Source organism: Anomaloglossus baeobatrachus, chromosome 8 (genome assembly GCF_048569485.1).
Source record: "Anomaloglossus baeobatrachus isolate aAnoBae1 chromosome 8, aAnoBae1.hap1, whole genome shotgun sequence".
In the NCBI taxonomy this organism is placed as follows: Eukaryota; Metazoa; Chordata; class Amphibia; order Anura; family Aromobatidae; genus Anomaloglossus; species Anomaloglossus baeobatrachus.
The window spans coordinates 125,308,118-125,321,082 of NC_134360.1; the positions used below are offsets into that span (position 1 = coordinate 125,308,118).

Consider the following 12,965-nt stretch of genomic DNA (forward strand, 5'->3'; position numbering starts at 1 on the left):
CCCTCTATCTATCCCGCTATCCCTCTATCTATCCCTCTATCCCTCTATCTCTCTATCTCTCTATCTCTCTATCTATCTATCTATCTATCCCTCTATCTATCTATCTATCCATCTATCTATCCCTCTATCTATCTATCTATCCCTCTATCTATCTATCCCTCTATCTATCTATTAGCTATCTATCTATCCCTCTATCTATCCCTCTATCCCTCTATCTATTAGCTATCTATCTATCTATCTATCTATCTATCTATCCCTCTATCTATCTATCTATCCCTCTATCTATCTATCTATCCCTCTATCTATCTATCTATCCCTCTATCTATCTATCTGTCTGATATCTATTTGTCTATCATCTATCCAGCGTCGGTCTAGTACACAGACACCAGTCAATGCCCCAGAAAGCTCTCTAAGGCTGCTTTCACACACCCGTTTTTTGCAGTACGGCTCAATCCGACTCCAAAACCTATGCAACGGATGCGGCGAAAAAAACGGATCCTTCGCATAAATTTTTCCATGCGGCCCATCCGTTTTTTGACTGATGCGGCTTGATACTGAGCATACGCAGTGTAAAAAACCGCATCTGGCGTCCATAGGCTTGCATTGTAAATCGCGCCGCATCGCGCTGGATCCGGCGCAATGCGGTTTTTGCTAAATATGCCGTATGCGGCAAAAAACGGACACAACGCAAGGCCATGCGGCACAATACGGCGCTAATGCAAGTCTATGCGGAAAAAACGCAACCGGCGGCAAAATAAACGGTTGCGGTTTTTCTGCAAAGCGCCGTATTGTGCCGCTCAGCAAAAACCGGATATGTGAAAGCAGCCTAACTGAACATAAAAGGGACCCGCTGGCAGGGGCACCACAGGCATCAAAGATCCAGAGCTCCGACCCAGAACTTCTTGGCCGGAGCCCCGAATCTTCGGCAACCACCGCACTGAACTATGTCGGCGTCACCCCGATACAATTCAATCCTGTGACAGAGAACAGAGCTCCCTGCTCTATCACTGCCCGTCTCCTAAGCCACAGACCGCTGCAGACCTGTGTCTTAGGAGACCGTATATCCACAAGGGCATTGCAGTGACATCATTGCATCGCGCTGCCTCCGCAGGCCACCATAGAAGAGAAGATGGAGGCTGCGGTGCTGGGAATCAGGATTAGGAGAGTATAATTTTTTTTATGTCTATATGGGATCTGTGAGGGCTCCTGTTGTATATGAGAGGCTATGTGGAGGCCACTGCTGTGCATAGGAAGCTGTGTGGGGGCTCCTGCTGTGTATCGGAGGCTGTTTGGGGGCTCCTGCTGTGTATAGGAGGCTGTGTGGGGGCTCCTGCTGTGTGCAGGAGGCTGTGTGGGGGCTCCTGCTGTGTGCAGGAGGCTGTGTGGGGGCTCCTGCTGTGTGCAGGAGGCCGTGTGGGGGCTCCTGCTGTGTGCAGGAGGCCGTGTGGGGGCTCCTGCTGTGTGCAGGAGGCCGTGTGGGGGCTCCTGCTGTGTGCAGGAGGCCGTGTGGGGGCTCCTGCTGTGTGCAGGAGGCCGTGTGGGGGCTCCTGCTGTGTGCAGGAGGCCGTGTGGGGGCTCCTGCTGTGTGCAGGAGGCCGTGTGGGGGCTCCTGCTGTGTGCAGGAGGCCGTGTGGGGGCTCCTGCTGTGTGCAGGAGGCCGTGTGGGGGCTCCTGCTGTGTGCAGGAGGCCGTGTGGGGGCTCCTGCTGTGTGCAGGAGGCCGTGTGGGGGCTCCTGCTGTGTGCAGGAGGCCGTGTGGGGGCTCCTGCTGTGTGCAGGAGGCCGTGTGGGGGCTCCTGCTGTGTGCAGGAGGCCGTGTGGGGGCTCCTGCTGTGTGCAGGAGGCCGTGTGGGGGCTCCTGCTGTGTGCAGGAGGCTGTGTGGGGGCTCCTGCTTTGTGCAGGAGGCTGTGTGGGGGACTTAGAGACAGATACACCTACTTCACTGAGAGTGTTCTGGACTTCAGTTGATGTTGTGAACGGGTTCTTCTTCACCAAAGAAAGTATGCGGCGATCATCCACCACTGTTGTCATCCGTGGACGCCCAGGCCTTTTTGAGTTCCCAAGCTCACCAGTCAATTCCTTTTTTCTCAGAATGTACCCGACTGTTGATTTTGCTACTCCAAGCATGTCTGCTATCTCTGATGGATTTTTTCTTTTTTTTCAGCCTCAGGATGTTCTGCTTCACCTCAATTGAGAGTTCCTTAGACCGCATGTTGTCTGGTCACAGCAACAGCTTCCAAATGCAAAACCACACACCTGTAATCAACCCCAGACCTTTTAACTACTTCATTGATTACAGGTTAACGAGGGAGACGCCTTCAGAGTGAATTGCAGCCCTTAGAGTCCCTTGTCCAATTACTTTTGGTCCCTTGAAAAGGAGGAGGCTATGCATTACAGAGCTATGATTCCTAAACCCTTTCTCCGATTTGGATGTGAAAACTCTCATATTGCAGCTGGGAGTGTGCACTTTCAGCCCATATTATATATATAATTGTATTTCTGAACATGTTTTTGTAAACAGCTAAAATAACAAAACTTGTGTCACTGTCCAAATATTTCTGGACCTAACTGTAGTTGTGTGGCCTCTAGAGTTAACTCCTCCTGTGGACCCCAGACACCCCAGTCCCGACCCTGCATCCATCTATCTTTTCCATAATATCTATGTGTGTGTCATGTATATGGTGTAATTTATGCAGTGGCAGTGACTGGGCCTGTCGGTGATGGTGGCCATTGCTATTTCCTCGGATGCATGGTTGAACACCATTGAGGACTGGATGGCCACTGGCTCCCTGTTTCGCCCTTGCTCTGCAGCTGTGGGCCCTGGATAGGTGTAATGACATCAGGGGGAGCCTGGGACGTGAAGCCAGTGGGCCCTGCAGCTGCGGCCACAGTGGGTGCAGAGCATGTGTAGGGGGTAATAGATACACACATATATGTCTATCTATCTATCTATATCTATATATATATATATATATATATATAATTATTCACTATCTGTAGTACCTGGCGGTGCCCGGGAAAGTAATTGTCTCTCTCCCTCTCTCCACTCTCTGTGTCCCTCTCTGTCTGTCTGTCTCCCGCTCTCTCTCTGTGTTTCTGTCTCTGCCTGTCTGTGCTTGTGTTTCTATGTGTCTCTGTGTATCTCTGTCTCTGTGACTATATCTGTGTCTCTGTGTCTGTCTCTGTGTGTTTCTGTCTTCATGGGTCTCTGTGTGTGTCTGTCTGTATCTCTATGTGTCTGTCTCTGTGTGTCTCTGCCTCTGTGTCTCTGTCTGTGCGTCTCTGCCTCTGTGTCCCTCTCTGTCTGTCTGTCTCCCGCTCTCTGTCTGTGTGTTTCGGTCTCTGCGTGTCTGAGCTTGTGTTTGTATGTATCTCTGTGTGTCTCTTTCTCTGTGTATCTCTGTCTCTGTGACTATATATGTGTCTCTGTGTCTGTCTGTGTATCTGTCTGTGTGTCTCTGTGTGTGAATGTGTCTGTATGTGTCTGTGTTTCTGTGTCCGTGTCTTTGTCTCTGTATGAGTGCCTCTGTGTGTGTCTCTGTGTGTGTGTCTCTGTCTATGTCTGTGTCTCCGTCTCTTTCTCTGTGCCTGTGTGTCTATGTCCCTGTGTGTCTCTTTATCAGTCTCTGTATCAGTCTGTCTCTGTGTGTGTCTTTATGTGTCTCTGTATCAGTCTTTGTCAGTCTTTGTATGTCTGTGTGTCTCTGTGTCTCTCTCTCTCTCTTTGTCTGTGTGTCTCTTCTCTGTCTCTATATCAGTCTCTGTGATTCTATGTCTGTGTCTAGGTCTCTGTGTGTCTGTTTCTGTGTGTCTCTGTCAGTCTGTGTCCCTGTGGGTGTCCCTGTGGGTGTCCCTGTCCCTGTGTGTGTCTCTGCATCAGTCTCAGTGTGTGTGTGTGTGTGTGTGTGTGTATCTCTCTCTGTGTCTGTTTCTGTGTCTGTCTCTGTTTCTGTGTGTCTCTGTCTCTGTATCAGACTCTGTATCTCTGTGTGTGTCTGTGTTTGTCTCTATTGACATCATATTATCTGACACATTACCTGTCTTAAAAAAAGAATGTCCTTTGTTGCCTATAGCAACCAATTACAGCTCTTATTAATGACCTGTAGTTCCCAGTGCCATTGATTTTAGTGTAAGCAGGTTTTTGCGGCGAATAACTGTAAAGTGCGGGGTTAAAATTTCTCACCAAAGCATAGTCTATGACGCTCCCTGGGTCACATGAGGCGTCTGTGCAAAATATCGTGATTGTAAATGTGACTGTGCGGATTCCTCTATTGGACGGACACACACACACACACACACACACACACACACACACACACACACACACACTCACACTCACTCAGGTTTATATATTAGATTATACACCCTACATATGCCCTGTACATGTCACGTATAGTGTGTAATGTAATGTAATTCTGAATATTGACCTGCCATATCCTATAGGTGTGTAATATGCGCTCTGTTAGGATTTCACTTGCTGATTCGAGTAGTTATCACCTGATCACTCACATGCGATTTGCAATGTGTGGTCATCTGCAGAATGACGTCTCCTCCTGTTCCTCTCAAATTGAAAATGATAACAATGAGAGACGCAGGAGGAGACGTCATTCAGCAGATGACCCCGAGTCTGCAAATCACTTGTGAGTGATTTCATTGGCAAATGAGATCCTAACAGTGTATATTACACATTTTGGGGGTTCGACCAGTCAATGTGCAGCAGAGCAGGGAGAAGCCACTCGGCACCGGCCTCCCGGGCTCCTCATCTGACTGCATCGTCCTCGGCAGAGATAAAATGTGTTTTAACTGAAATGTGGAAACATCAGAGTAAAATATACAGGACTGCAATAATGGAGCCGGTGCCTGATTCCCTCCACTCGGGGGTCGTGTAGGAGGAATCGGCTGTCACATTCCTTACCTGGTAGCAAATAACAGTGGAGTCTCATATGTTACATGGCATCACTGCCGTCTGCACATCACATGGAATGGTTCAGGGGATGTTCACACGGGGCATCTTTTTTTACCACAAATATGCAGCGTTTTTGTCCCAAGAATGCACCAAAAATGCACCGCGGCAAAAATGCATAAAAAAAACGCAATGTGTTTTTGACACATTTTTACCGCGTTTTGCCCAATGCGGTTTTTAAGTCTAATCTATTGACTGGAAGGGTTCAAAAACAAAAACGCAAAAAGAACTGACAGCTGCATCTTCAAAAACGCTAACAAAAGATGCCCAGTGTGGACAGCAAAAGAGCAATCCCATAGACTTTGCTGGGAGGAGGAAATGCATGCAGGGGCATCTGTGTGACCTCAAAAATGCTACAAAAGATGTCCTGTGTGAACTTAGCCTTAGTGTCGTTATGACGACGCCATTCTATCAATGTAATGCATCCTCAGCAGTTGAGTTGTGTATTATGGGGTTCTGCAGCAGCTGAGGTGTGTATTATGGGGTTCTGCAGCAGCTGAGGTGTGTATTATGGGGTTCTGCAGCAGCTGAGGTGTGTGTTATGGGGTTCTGCAGCAGCTGAGGTGTGTATTATTGGGTTCTGCAGCAGCTGAGGTGTGTATTATGGGGTTCTGCAGCAGCTGAGGTGTGTATTATGGGGTTCTGCAGCAGCTGAGGTGTGTATTATTGGGTTCTGCAGCAGCTGAGGTGTGTATTGTGGGGTTCTGCAGCCGCTGAGGTGTGTATTATGGGGTTCTGTAGCCGCTGAGATGTGTTTTATGGGGTTCTGCAGCAGCTGAGGTGTGTATCATGGGGTTCTGCAGCAGCTGAGGTGTGTATCTTGGGGTTCTGCAGCAGCTGAGGTGTGTATTATGGGGTTCTGCAGCAGCTGAGGTGTGTTATGGGGTTCTGCAGCAGCTGAGGTGTGTATCATGGGGTTCTGCAGCAGCTGAGGTGTGTATCTTGGGGTTCTGCAGCAGCTGAGGTGTGTATTATGGGGTTCTGCAGTAGCTGAGGTGTGTCTTATGGGGTTGTGAAGCAGCTGAGATGTGTCTTATGGGGTTCTGCAGTAGCTGAGGTGTCTTATGGGGTTCTGAAGCAACTGAGGGGAATTATGAGATTTTGCAGCAGCTGAGAGGTGTATAATGAGGTTCTATTGCATCTGAGGTGTGTATTTTGAGGTTCTGCAGCAGCTGAGGTGTGCATTATGAAGTTCTGCATATTACATTATTCGGCGTGGATTTATCTTACAAATTTTCCAACAAAATTATTTGCAGCATTGCCAAATGGGGTGTGCCCAGTCTGGTTAATAAAGGGATTACAATATATATGCCGTAGTTCTTCCATACACCGTGCCCCTCCCTTATGGTGTGTATGTGGTGCTGCACCTCAGTCTACTCAGGGTAGTGGAGCTGAGAGGCAGCGACACATACACAGCGCCACCCGTCCTTATGGTGTGTATGTGGTACTGCACCTCAGTCTGTTCAGGTCATTGGAGCTGAGAGGCAGCGACACATATAACCTGAGGACTCTTTATTATGTAGAAAGCAGAGATTTTTTTCTAATTTTGTACATTCCCTTTTAACATCTATATTTTGGACTTTTTGGTCCGGCGTACACACAGCATCGGCCGCCGGCTCCATGGTGCCTTGTCTGCTATCATCTGGTATATTTATCCTCAGGATTTGTATAGTAGATGTTGATCCCACCAATGGGACCACGACCTGCGCCGCTCTAAGGGGTACTTGGCACGCTGCGACATCGCAGGCCGATGCTGCGATGCCGAGCGCGATAGTCCCCGCCCCCGTCGCAGCGGCGATATCCTTGTGATAGCTGCCGTAGCGAACATTATCGCTACGGCAGCTTCACATGGACTCACCTGCCCTGCGACCGTCGCTCTGGCCGGCGACCCGCCCCCTTGTTAAGGGGGCGGGTCGTGCGGCGTCACTGCGACGTCACACAGCAGGCGGCCAATCGGAGCGGAGGGGCGGAGATGAGTGGGATGTAAACATCCCGCCCACCTTCTTCCTTCCGCATATCCTACGGGAGCCGCGGTGACGCTGGTAGGAGATGTTCCTCGCTCCTGCGGCTTCACACACAGCGATGTGTGCTGCCACAGGAGCGAGGAACAACATCGGACCGTCGCGTCAGCGTAATCATGGATTACGCCGACGCTGCACCGATGATACGATTAACGAGCGCAAAAGCGTCGTAATCGTATCATCGAGCCTTTACACACTACGATGTCGCATGCGATGCCGGAAGTGCGTCATTTTCAATTTGACCCCACCGACATCGCACCTGCGATATCGTAGTGTGCAAAGCCCGCCTTAGTGTATAGGAATTTATACCATCTCTCCACAAAGAGCAGCAGCACCTCATTCTGCAGATACATGTGCGCCCCATTGGGGGGATCCATATGTACCATCCATAATGTAATATCCAGGCATACAGCATGTACGAGATGTGGTGGAATTAATGTGGATTGAGAATCAGATTCTCCAGCACAAATCTGGAGGACTTTATTGTAGATTTGAAGAAATCAATTTTCTTAGGATATAAAAAAATTGCCTCTGGTCCTCGTTTGTTTCCTGGAAACTGGGTACAAAATCAGTAGGGGGGGGGGCACCAAAGGGCAGTTTTGCACAGGGCGCCATTCAGGCTAAGGCCGGCCCTGACCGTATATAACAAATATAGTAAATCCCTCACTGTTCCTCTCATAGAGGTGCCCAAGTTTCTTCCAGGTCTCCATGCTCCCTTAGGCCCCCTTCACACGCACGTGCCTCCGGTACGTGCTAGGTCCGTTCCCGCATGTACCGGAGACACGGGCACACGTATACTCATTAAAACCAATGGGTTTATGTGCACGCACATGTTCAGCCATTGGCCCGTGCCTCCATGTGGAGCAGACGTGAGCCCGTGTGCTCCATACGGCGGCATGTCATTTTTCTACGGCAGCACAGGTGTCACGCAGCCCGCACATGTACCACACGGATTTAGTGTGGATGCGGTCCCACGTGACATTCGCCGGAGAAACACACGTGTCATTGTAAAAATAAAAAAAACACATACTCACCTCCACCAGCCCTGCAGTCTCTGCCGCGGTGTCACCTGCATCCGACCCCCAGTGAATTTGAACAACGTATCTTCACTGGGGGCCGGAAGCAGTGTCAGTGGGGCGTGGCCTGTGCCGGACACTGTCATTCAGCACCACAGACAGCTCCGGAAGAATAAGGTAAGGTGGGACTTTCTGTTCTCCGTGTGTTATTACGTATAACACACGGAGAACACGCATGTGCCACAAACACGGCACACGGCGAGCAAACCACCCCTTTAATACGTCCGTGAAAAAACGGTTCTTTTTTTCACGTGCGTGTGAAGGTGGCCTAAGGCCACTTTCATATTGTGTTTTTCCCTATGTTCGCTGGTTCCGTCAGGGCATCCGTTCGAACCCCACATCCCCCGCACCACAAAATGTGTTTCGGACGCATGTGCCAACGTGGCCATTGACTATAGTGGAGCAGACCAAGAAGCATACACTTCTTGGTCGCTATCTAACACATTAAAGTATAAAAATATAGATATAAATATATAAATATATGAATACACACCAGATATGCAGTTTCTCCATTTTCACATCTATAAAATTACAATCAGCAGAAAACATTTGCCTTGCAATCCCTTTTGCCAACATATTTAAACTATTTGGATGAAATGTATGTATAACAAGTAAAATACAAAACAAACAAAAAAAACAACAAAAGAAAAACCAAAAAGAAAACAAAAAAAAAACCTATCAGCAATATAGAACCTCCGGGCATGGGCCGTAGGAGTTATATGAAACAAGGTGAGGAAAAAGGTGGGGTTACTTAAGTGTTTCTCCTGTTACTATTAGTTTGTAATAGTGTCTTATTTAAAGTCGAGCTCTGAGGGAGCAGCTGTCATGTTATTTCACCTGAAGAAGGCTATCTGTTTTAAGATTTTTAGCCGAAATGCGTTGTATTATTTTATAATAGCCAAATAAAACTTCTTCTGTTACAATACATCTGGAGATCAGCGCCATCTTTTTGGATTTGAAGGATTTTCAAGCACTTCAATTTACCAGTTGGTGAGTGGCATAAAAAGTGGAAAATCACATAAAGATGCACCAAATTTATCAACATCATGGAACACTGATAGGTTTGGTTCAAATAAAAGCAATGCAGTCAAAAATTAAAAAAATGGTAAAAAAAATGCCCTCATGATGATTATCTGGGGTATATCACTACTAATATACTAATACTTAAATGGAAGAATATTGTGCTGTTTTGGCTGCTAGCAGGACATATCTGTAATATGCTACCCTTACATAATGCAGCATACTGGGAGACCAAATTCAATAAGTTTCAGTATAATATTATAATAATAATAATAATAATAATAATAATAGTGTGATCTTCTTCTACAGCTCTCCGCTATTATAGAATTGCTGGAAGGGGCCTTTTATGGACTAGATCTACTGAAGCTGCACGCCGTCACTACAAAAATTGTTGGTCGAGTTGATAAAATTGAAGAAGTAAGTTTACTTGTTAAACAAAGTAGTCATGAAATAAAAACAGTGATCCAGATAGTCTTGCAGATATGTAGTTTCAAAAGTATAGACAGCGATGCACCAAATGGCCATGTGTCTGACCCGATGCACGGCCGGTCAATATGCACAACGGTCAATACTTGGACAACAAAACAATCCATGTGTGAACCTGATCAGAACAGCAAAAAGCATCAGGGTCACCATATGCGAAAAAATTTTTTTGAATCTAATATGTGGTATATAAGAATTTGGTGAGATAAATCCATTTCTTTATTTATCAGTGGACTTTTCTGAAACTGGCACCTGGTTCATGGGTGAGATAAGTTCCACCTTGTATACCGGTACTAGCTTATTTATGGTTTGCATTGAACCCTTGAAAAAGTAGGAGGGGCCAAACCTTATTTGTATTGTTTGTCCTTTTATTAGTGAGGATTATCCTCATTTCTTCATCGTTCCTTATGGGAGACCCAGACCATGGGGTGTATAGCTTCTGCCTCCGGAGGACACACAAAGTACTACACTCAAACGTGTAGCTCCTCCCTCCTAGCATATACACCCCCTGGTAGCCAGTCCTAGCCAGTTTCAATGCTTTGTGTCCAGGAGGTCACACACACACATGCATTCTCTGATTTTTGATTTTTTGGATTTCAAGATTTGGAAGAAAAGCGGGTCCAGTCTGGACTCCCGGCATGTCCCTTCTCACCCCACTGTGTCGGCGGTGCTGTTAAGGTTGATTTTACAAGGCTGGAGCCTTCACATGCCGCGCTCCTTCACCATCCCCTGGGGCTCTGGCTTGAAGTGGGAGTCATCACGGTCCTCTCTGCCTTGCAGGAGACCGGTCTCCATCCGCAGCCCTGTTCAGGATTCTGCCGGACGGAGCGTTTAACCCCCCCCAGGGACATGGCCCTGCGTCTCAAAAGCTAAGTATTGAGACGTTTTTACCACAGCAAGTGGTCTTTCAGGGGTCCCTTGTACTTTATTTATTGGGGGGAGTGTGTTATATGACTGTGGTAACATTTCCGGCCGGTTCTCCAGTTTTCACTGGAGAACCGCGCCGATGGTGCCTGCACGCTGGCCGCATGTTTAAATCTAGGCCCCGGCTTCGCCTGAGGCCTAGTTTCGGTTTCACTGCCCCTGCATATTAGTTATGCAGAGGGACAGTGTGGCTCCGCCCAGCGGCTGTGCAGCACAGGGAACGGACACTCCTCACTGAGGAAAGATTCCCTCCCCTGTATACCTCATTTGCCCGCTCTCAGAGTAGGCCCCGCCCCCTCTCCTCGCTCCGGTCGCCATTTTCTCAGCGTTCTCAATGTCTGCATAGGCACAGAGATACCACATTGTGACAAATGGGGGCCTGGGCTGGGGGACTGGAGGGCACAGAAATGTATGTTAAACGGTCTGGCAAGCCACAACCTCCGGTTGTGCAGCTGCTTATATTCTCTGTTTATTTACTCTGTTGGGGGTCATTCTGGAGATGCATTCCCTCACAGAGCCCCCACTTCTGCAGCATGTCTCACATCAGAGCAAGGCTGCAAGGCTGTTCTTAATATGCACTGCATGTAGACTCGTACTGCCTGTACTGAGCACATAAACACAGTGGTCCCTCAGCCTGGAGGCTCATCAGTGGTCCCTCCAGCTGCTCCGGTGGTGCTGAGCATGCATTAGCCCCCTTCTCAGGGCGCTTCTGCTGCTACGGCTCGCTCAGCAAGCTCTCAGAGGACTCTTCATCTGGTCTCAGTCCCCGTCCTCCTAAAATGGAGACGCAGGGTCCCCTGTCCCTTCCCGTCTCGCAGCTCTGATTCACGAGCTGACTCACTGGACGAGGAGGATGTCTTTACTGGGGGCTCGGACGCTACTTAATGTACCACTGATCTGTCCAAAGGTGATGCAGATGCTAATGATTTGATTGCGTCCATTATATTTGTACTGGACCTCAATCCGCCTGTATCAGGGGAGTATCCCCCTCTGGCAGAAAGGCATCAGTATACCTTAAAGAGAACAAGGAGTGTGTTCCTTAACCACTCCAGTTTTCAGCCCACTGGACCAAGCCCAGAGCCTGTCCTGACAGACGCTCCCAAAGCGTGGTTCTGATGACTGTTTCCCCCTTCCACCACAGGTGGTCAAGGAGTGGGCTCATTCACCAAGGGTGGTCCCTTCGGTGTCTAGTATTTCAGCCCGGATAGTTGTATCAGTGGCTGACGGCACCTCTCTAAGGATCCCACTGTACATTAACTCTGTACTGGACCTCAATCCGCCAGTATCAGAGGAGCAACCCTCTCTGGCAAAAAGGCACCAGTTTACCTTGCCTAAGAGAACAAGGAGTGTGTTCCTTAACCACTCCAGTTTTCAGGCCGCTGTGACCAAGCCCAGGGTCTGCTCTGGCAAACGCTTCCCAAGGCGTGGTTCTGATGGCAGTTTTCCCTTTCCACCAGAGGTGGTCAAGGTGTGGGCTCATTCACCAGAGGTGGTCCCTCCGGTGTTTAGACTCTCAGCCCGGACCGTTGTATCAGTGGCTGATGGCTCCTCACTTACGGCTTTGCTGTCCGCCAGGTTGTCCTTCTGGCCAAATCTGTATGGAGGCGGCAGGGGCCTCGTTCTCTCCAGCTCTTGCAGCAGTGCGGCTTTCAAAGCCATCTCTGCTTCTCTAGAGGAGATGCATTCCCTCACAGGGACTCTTTGCCCGAAATGGTTGCCTTAACTTCCAGACTTCAGTCTTTTCATCCTATGCCATGTCTGCCATGCTGGAGACTCTCACCGCACTGCGGTGGCCTCGGCTAAATTCCTCGCTATCCGCAAGCTCCTGTGGCTTTGGAAGTGGAGGGCGAATGCTTCTAAAGAAGTTGCTTGCTGGGCTCCCTTTTGCTGGGACCAGACTATTCGGGAACAACTGGATGAAATTATTAAGGAAGCTCTTGGCGGGAAGAGTTCTTCCATGCAACAAACCTGAACCAGGAAACCTGTCCAGGGCAGGAATCAGTCGAGGTTTCGTTCTTTTCGTTCCTCCATCTGATCGTTCTCTAAGCCCTCGGCCTCGTCCACTGGCTCAGCCAAGGATCGTAAACCCAAATGGCGCACGAGAAGACCGCAGGAGCTGCTGCCACTAAGTCAGCCTCCTCCTGGCTATCTGGCCACGCCAGCAACGTCCTTGGTCGGTGGCAGGCTCTCCTACTTTGGCGACGTATGGTTTTAACACGTCTCCGATCAGTGGGTGCGAGATACCATCTCCCACGGCTATAGGATAGAATTCTATCCAGCCCGCCAAACAGATTTTTTCTGCAACTCCCCCCTGCTCCAAGGCCGCCGCCTTCTCACAGGCTGTGGCATTCTTGCAGGCCACTGGAGTAATTGTACCGGTTCCCGACTGGGAACGGTTCTGAGATTTCTGCTTAAATCTTTTCCTAGTACCCGAAGAGGGCGATGCCTTCCGACCTGGATCTCAAGCTTCTCAAGCAT

At 48.9% G+C, this 12,965-nt stretch overlaps 1 protein-coding gene across 2 annotated transcripts in view; it reads left to right on the top strand.

Annotated features, from left to right (window-relative positions):
* OLFML2B (olfactomedin like 2B) overlaps window positions 1–12,965 on the top strand; it is a 659,606-nt gene that overhangs the window by 409,015 nt on the left and 237,626 nt on the right. For both annotated transcript variants that reach the window (XM_075321982.1, XM_075321983.1), the window contains one exon: window positions 9,390–9,497. In XM_075321982.1, coding sequence (XP_075178097.1) covers window positions 9,390–9,497 — 108 coding nt within the window. The remainder of the gene's footprint in view (window positions 1–9,389; window positions 9,498–12,965) is intronic.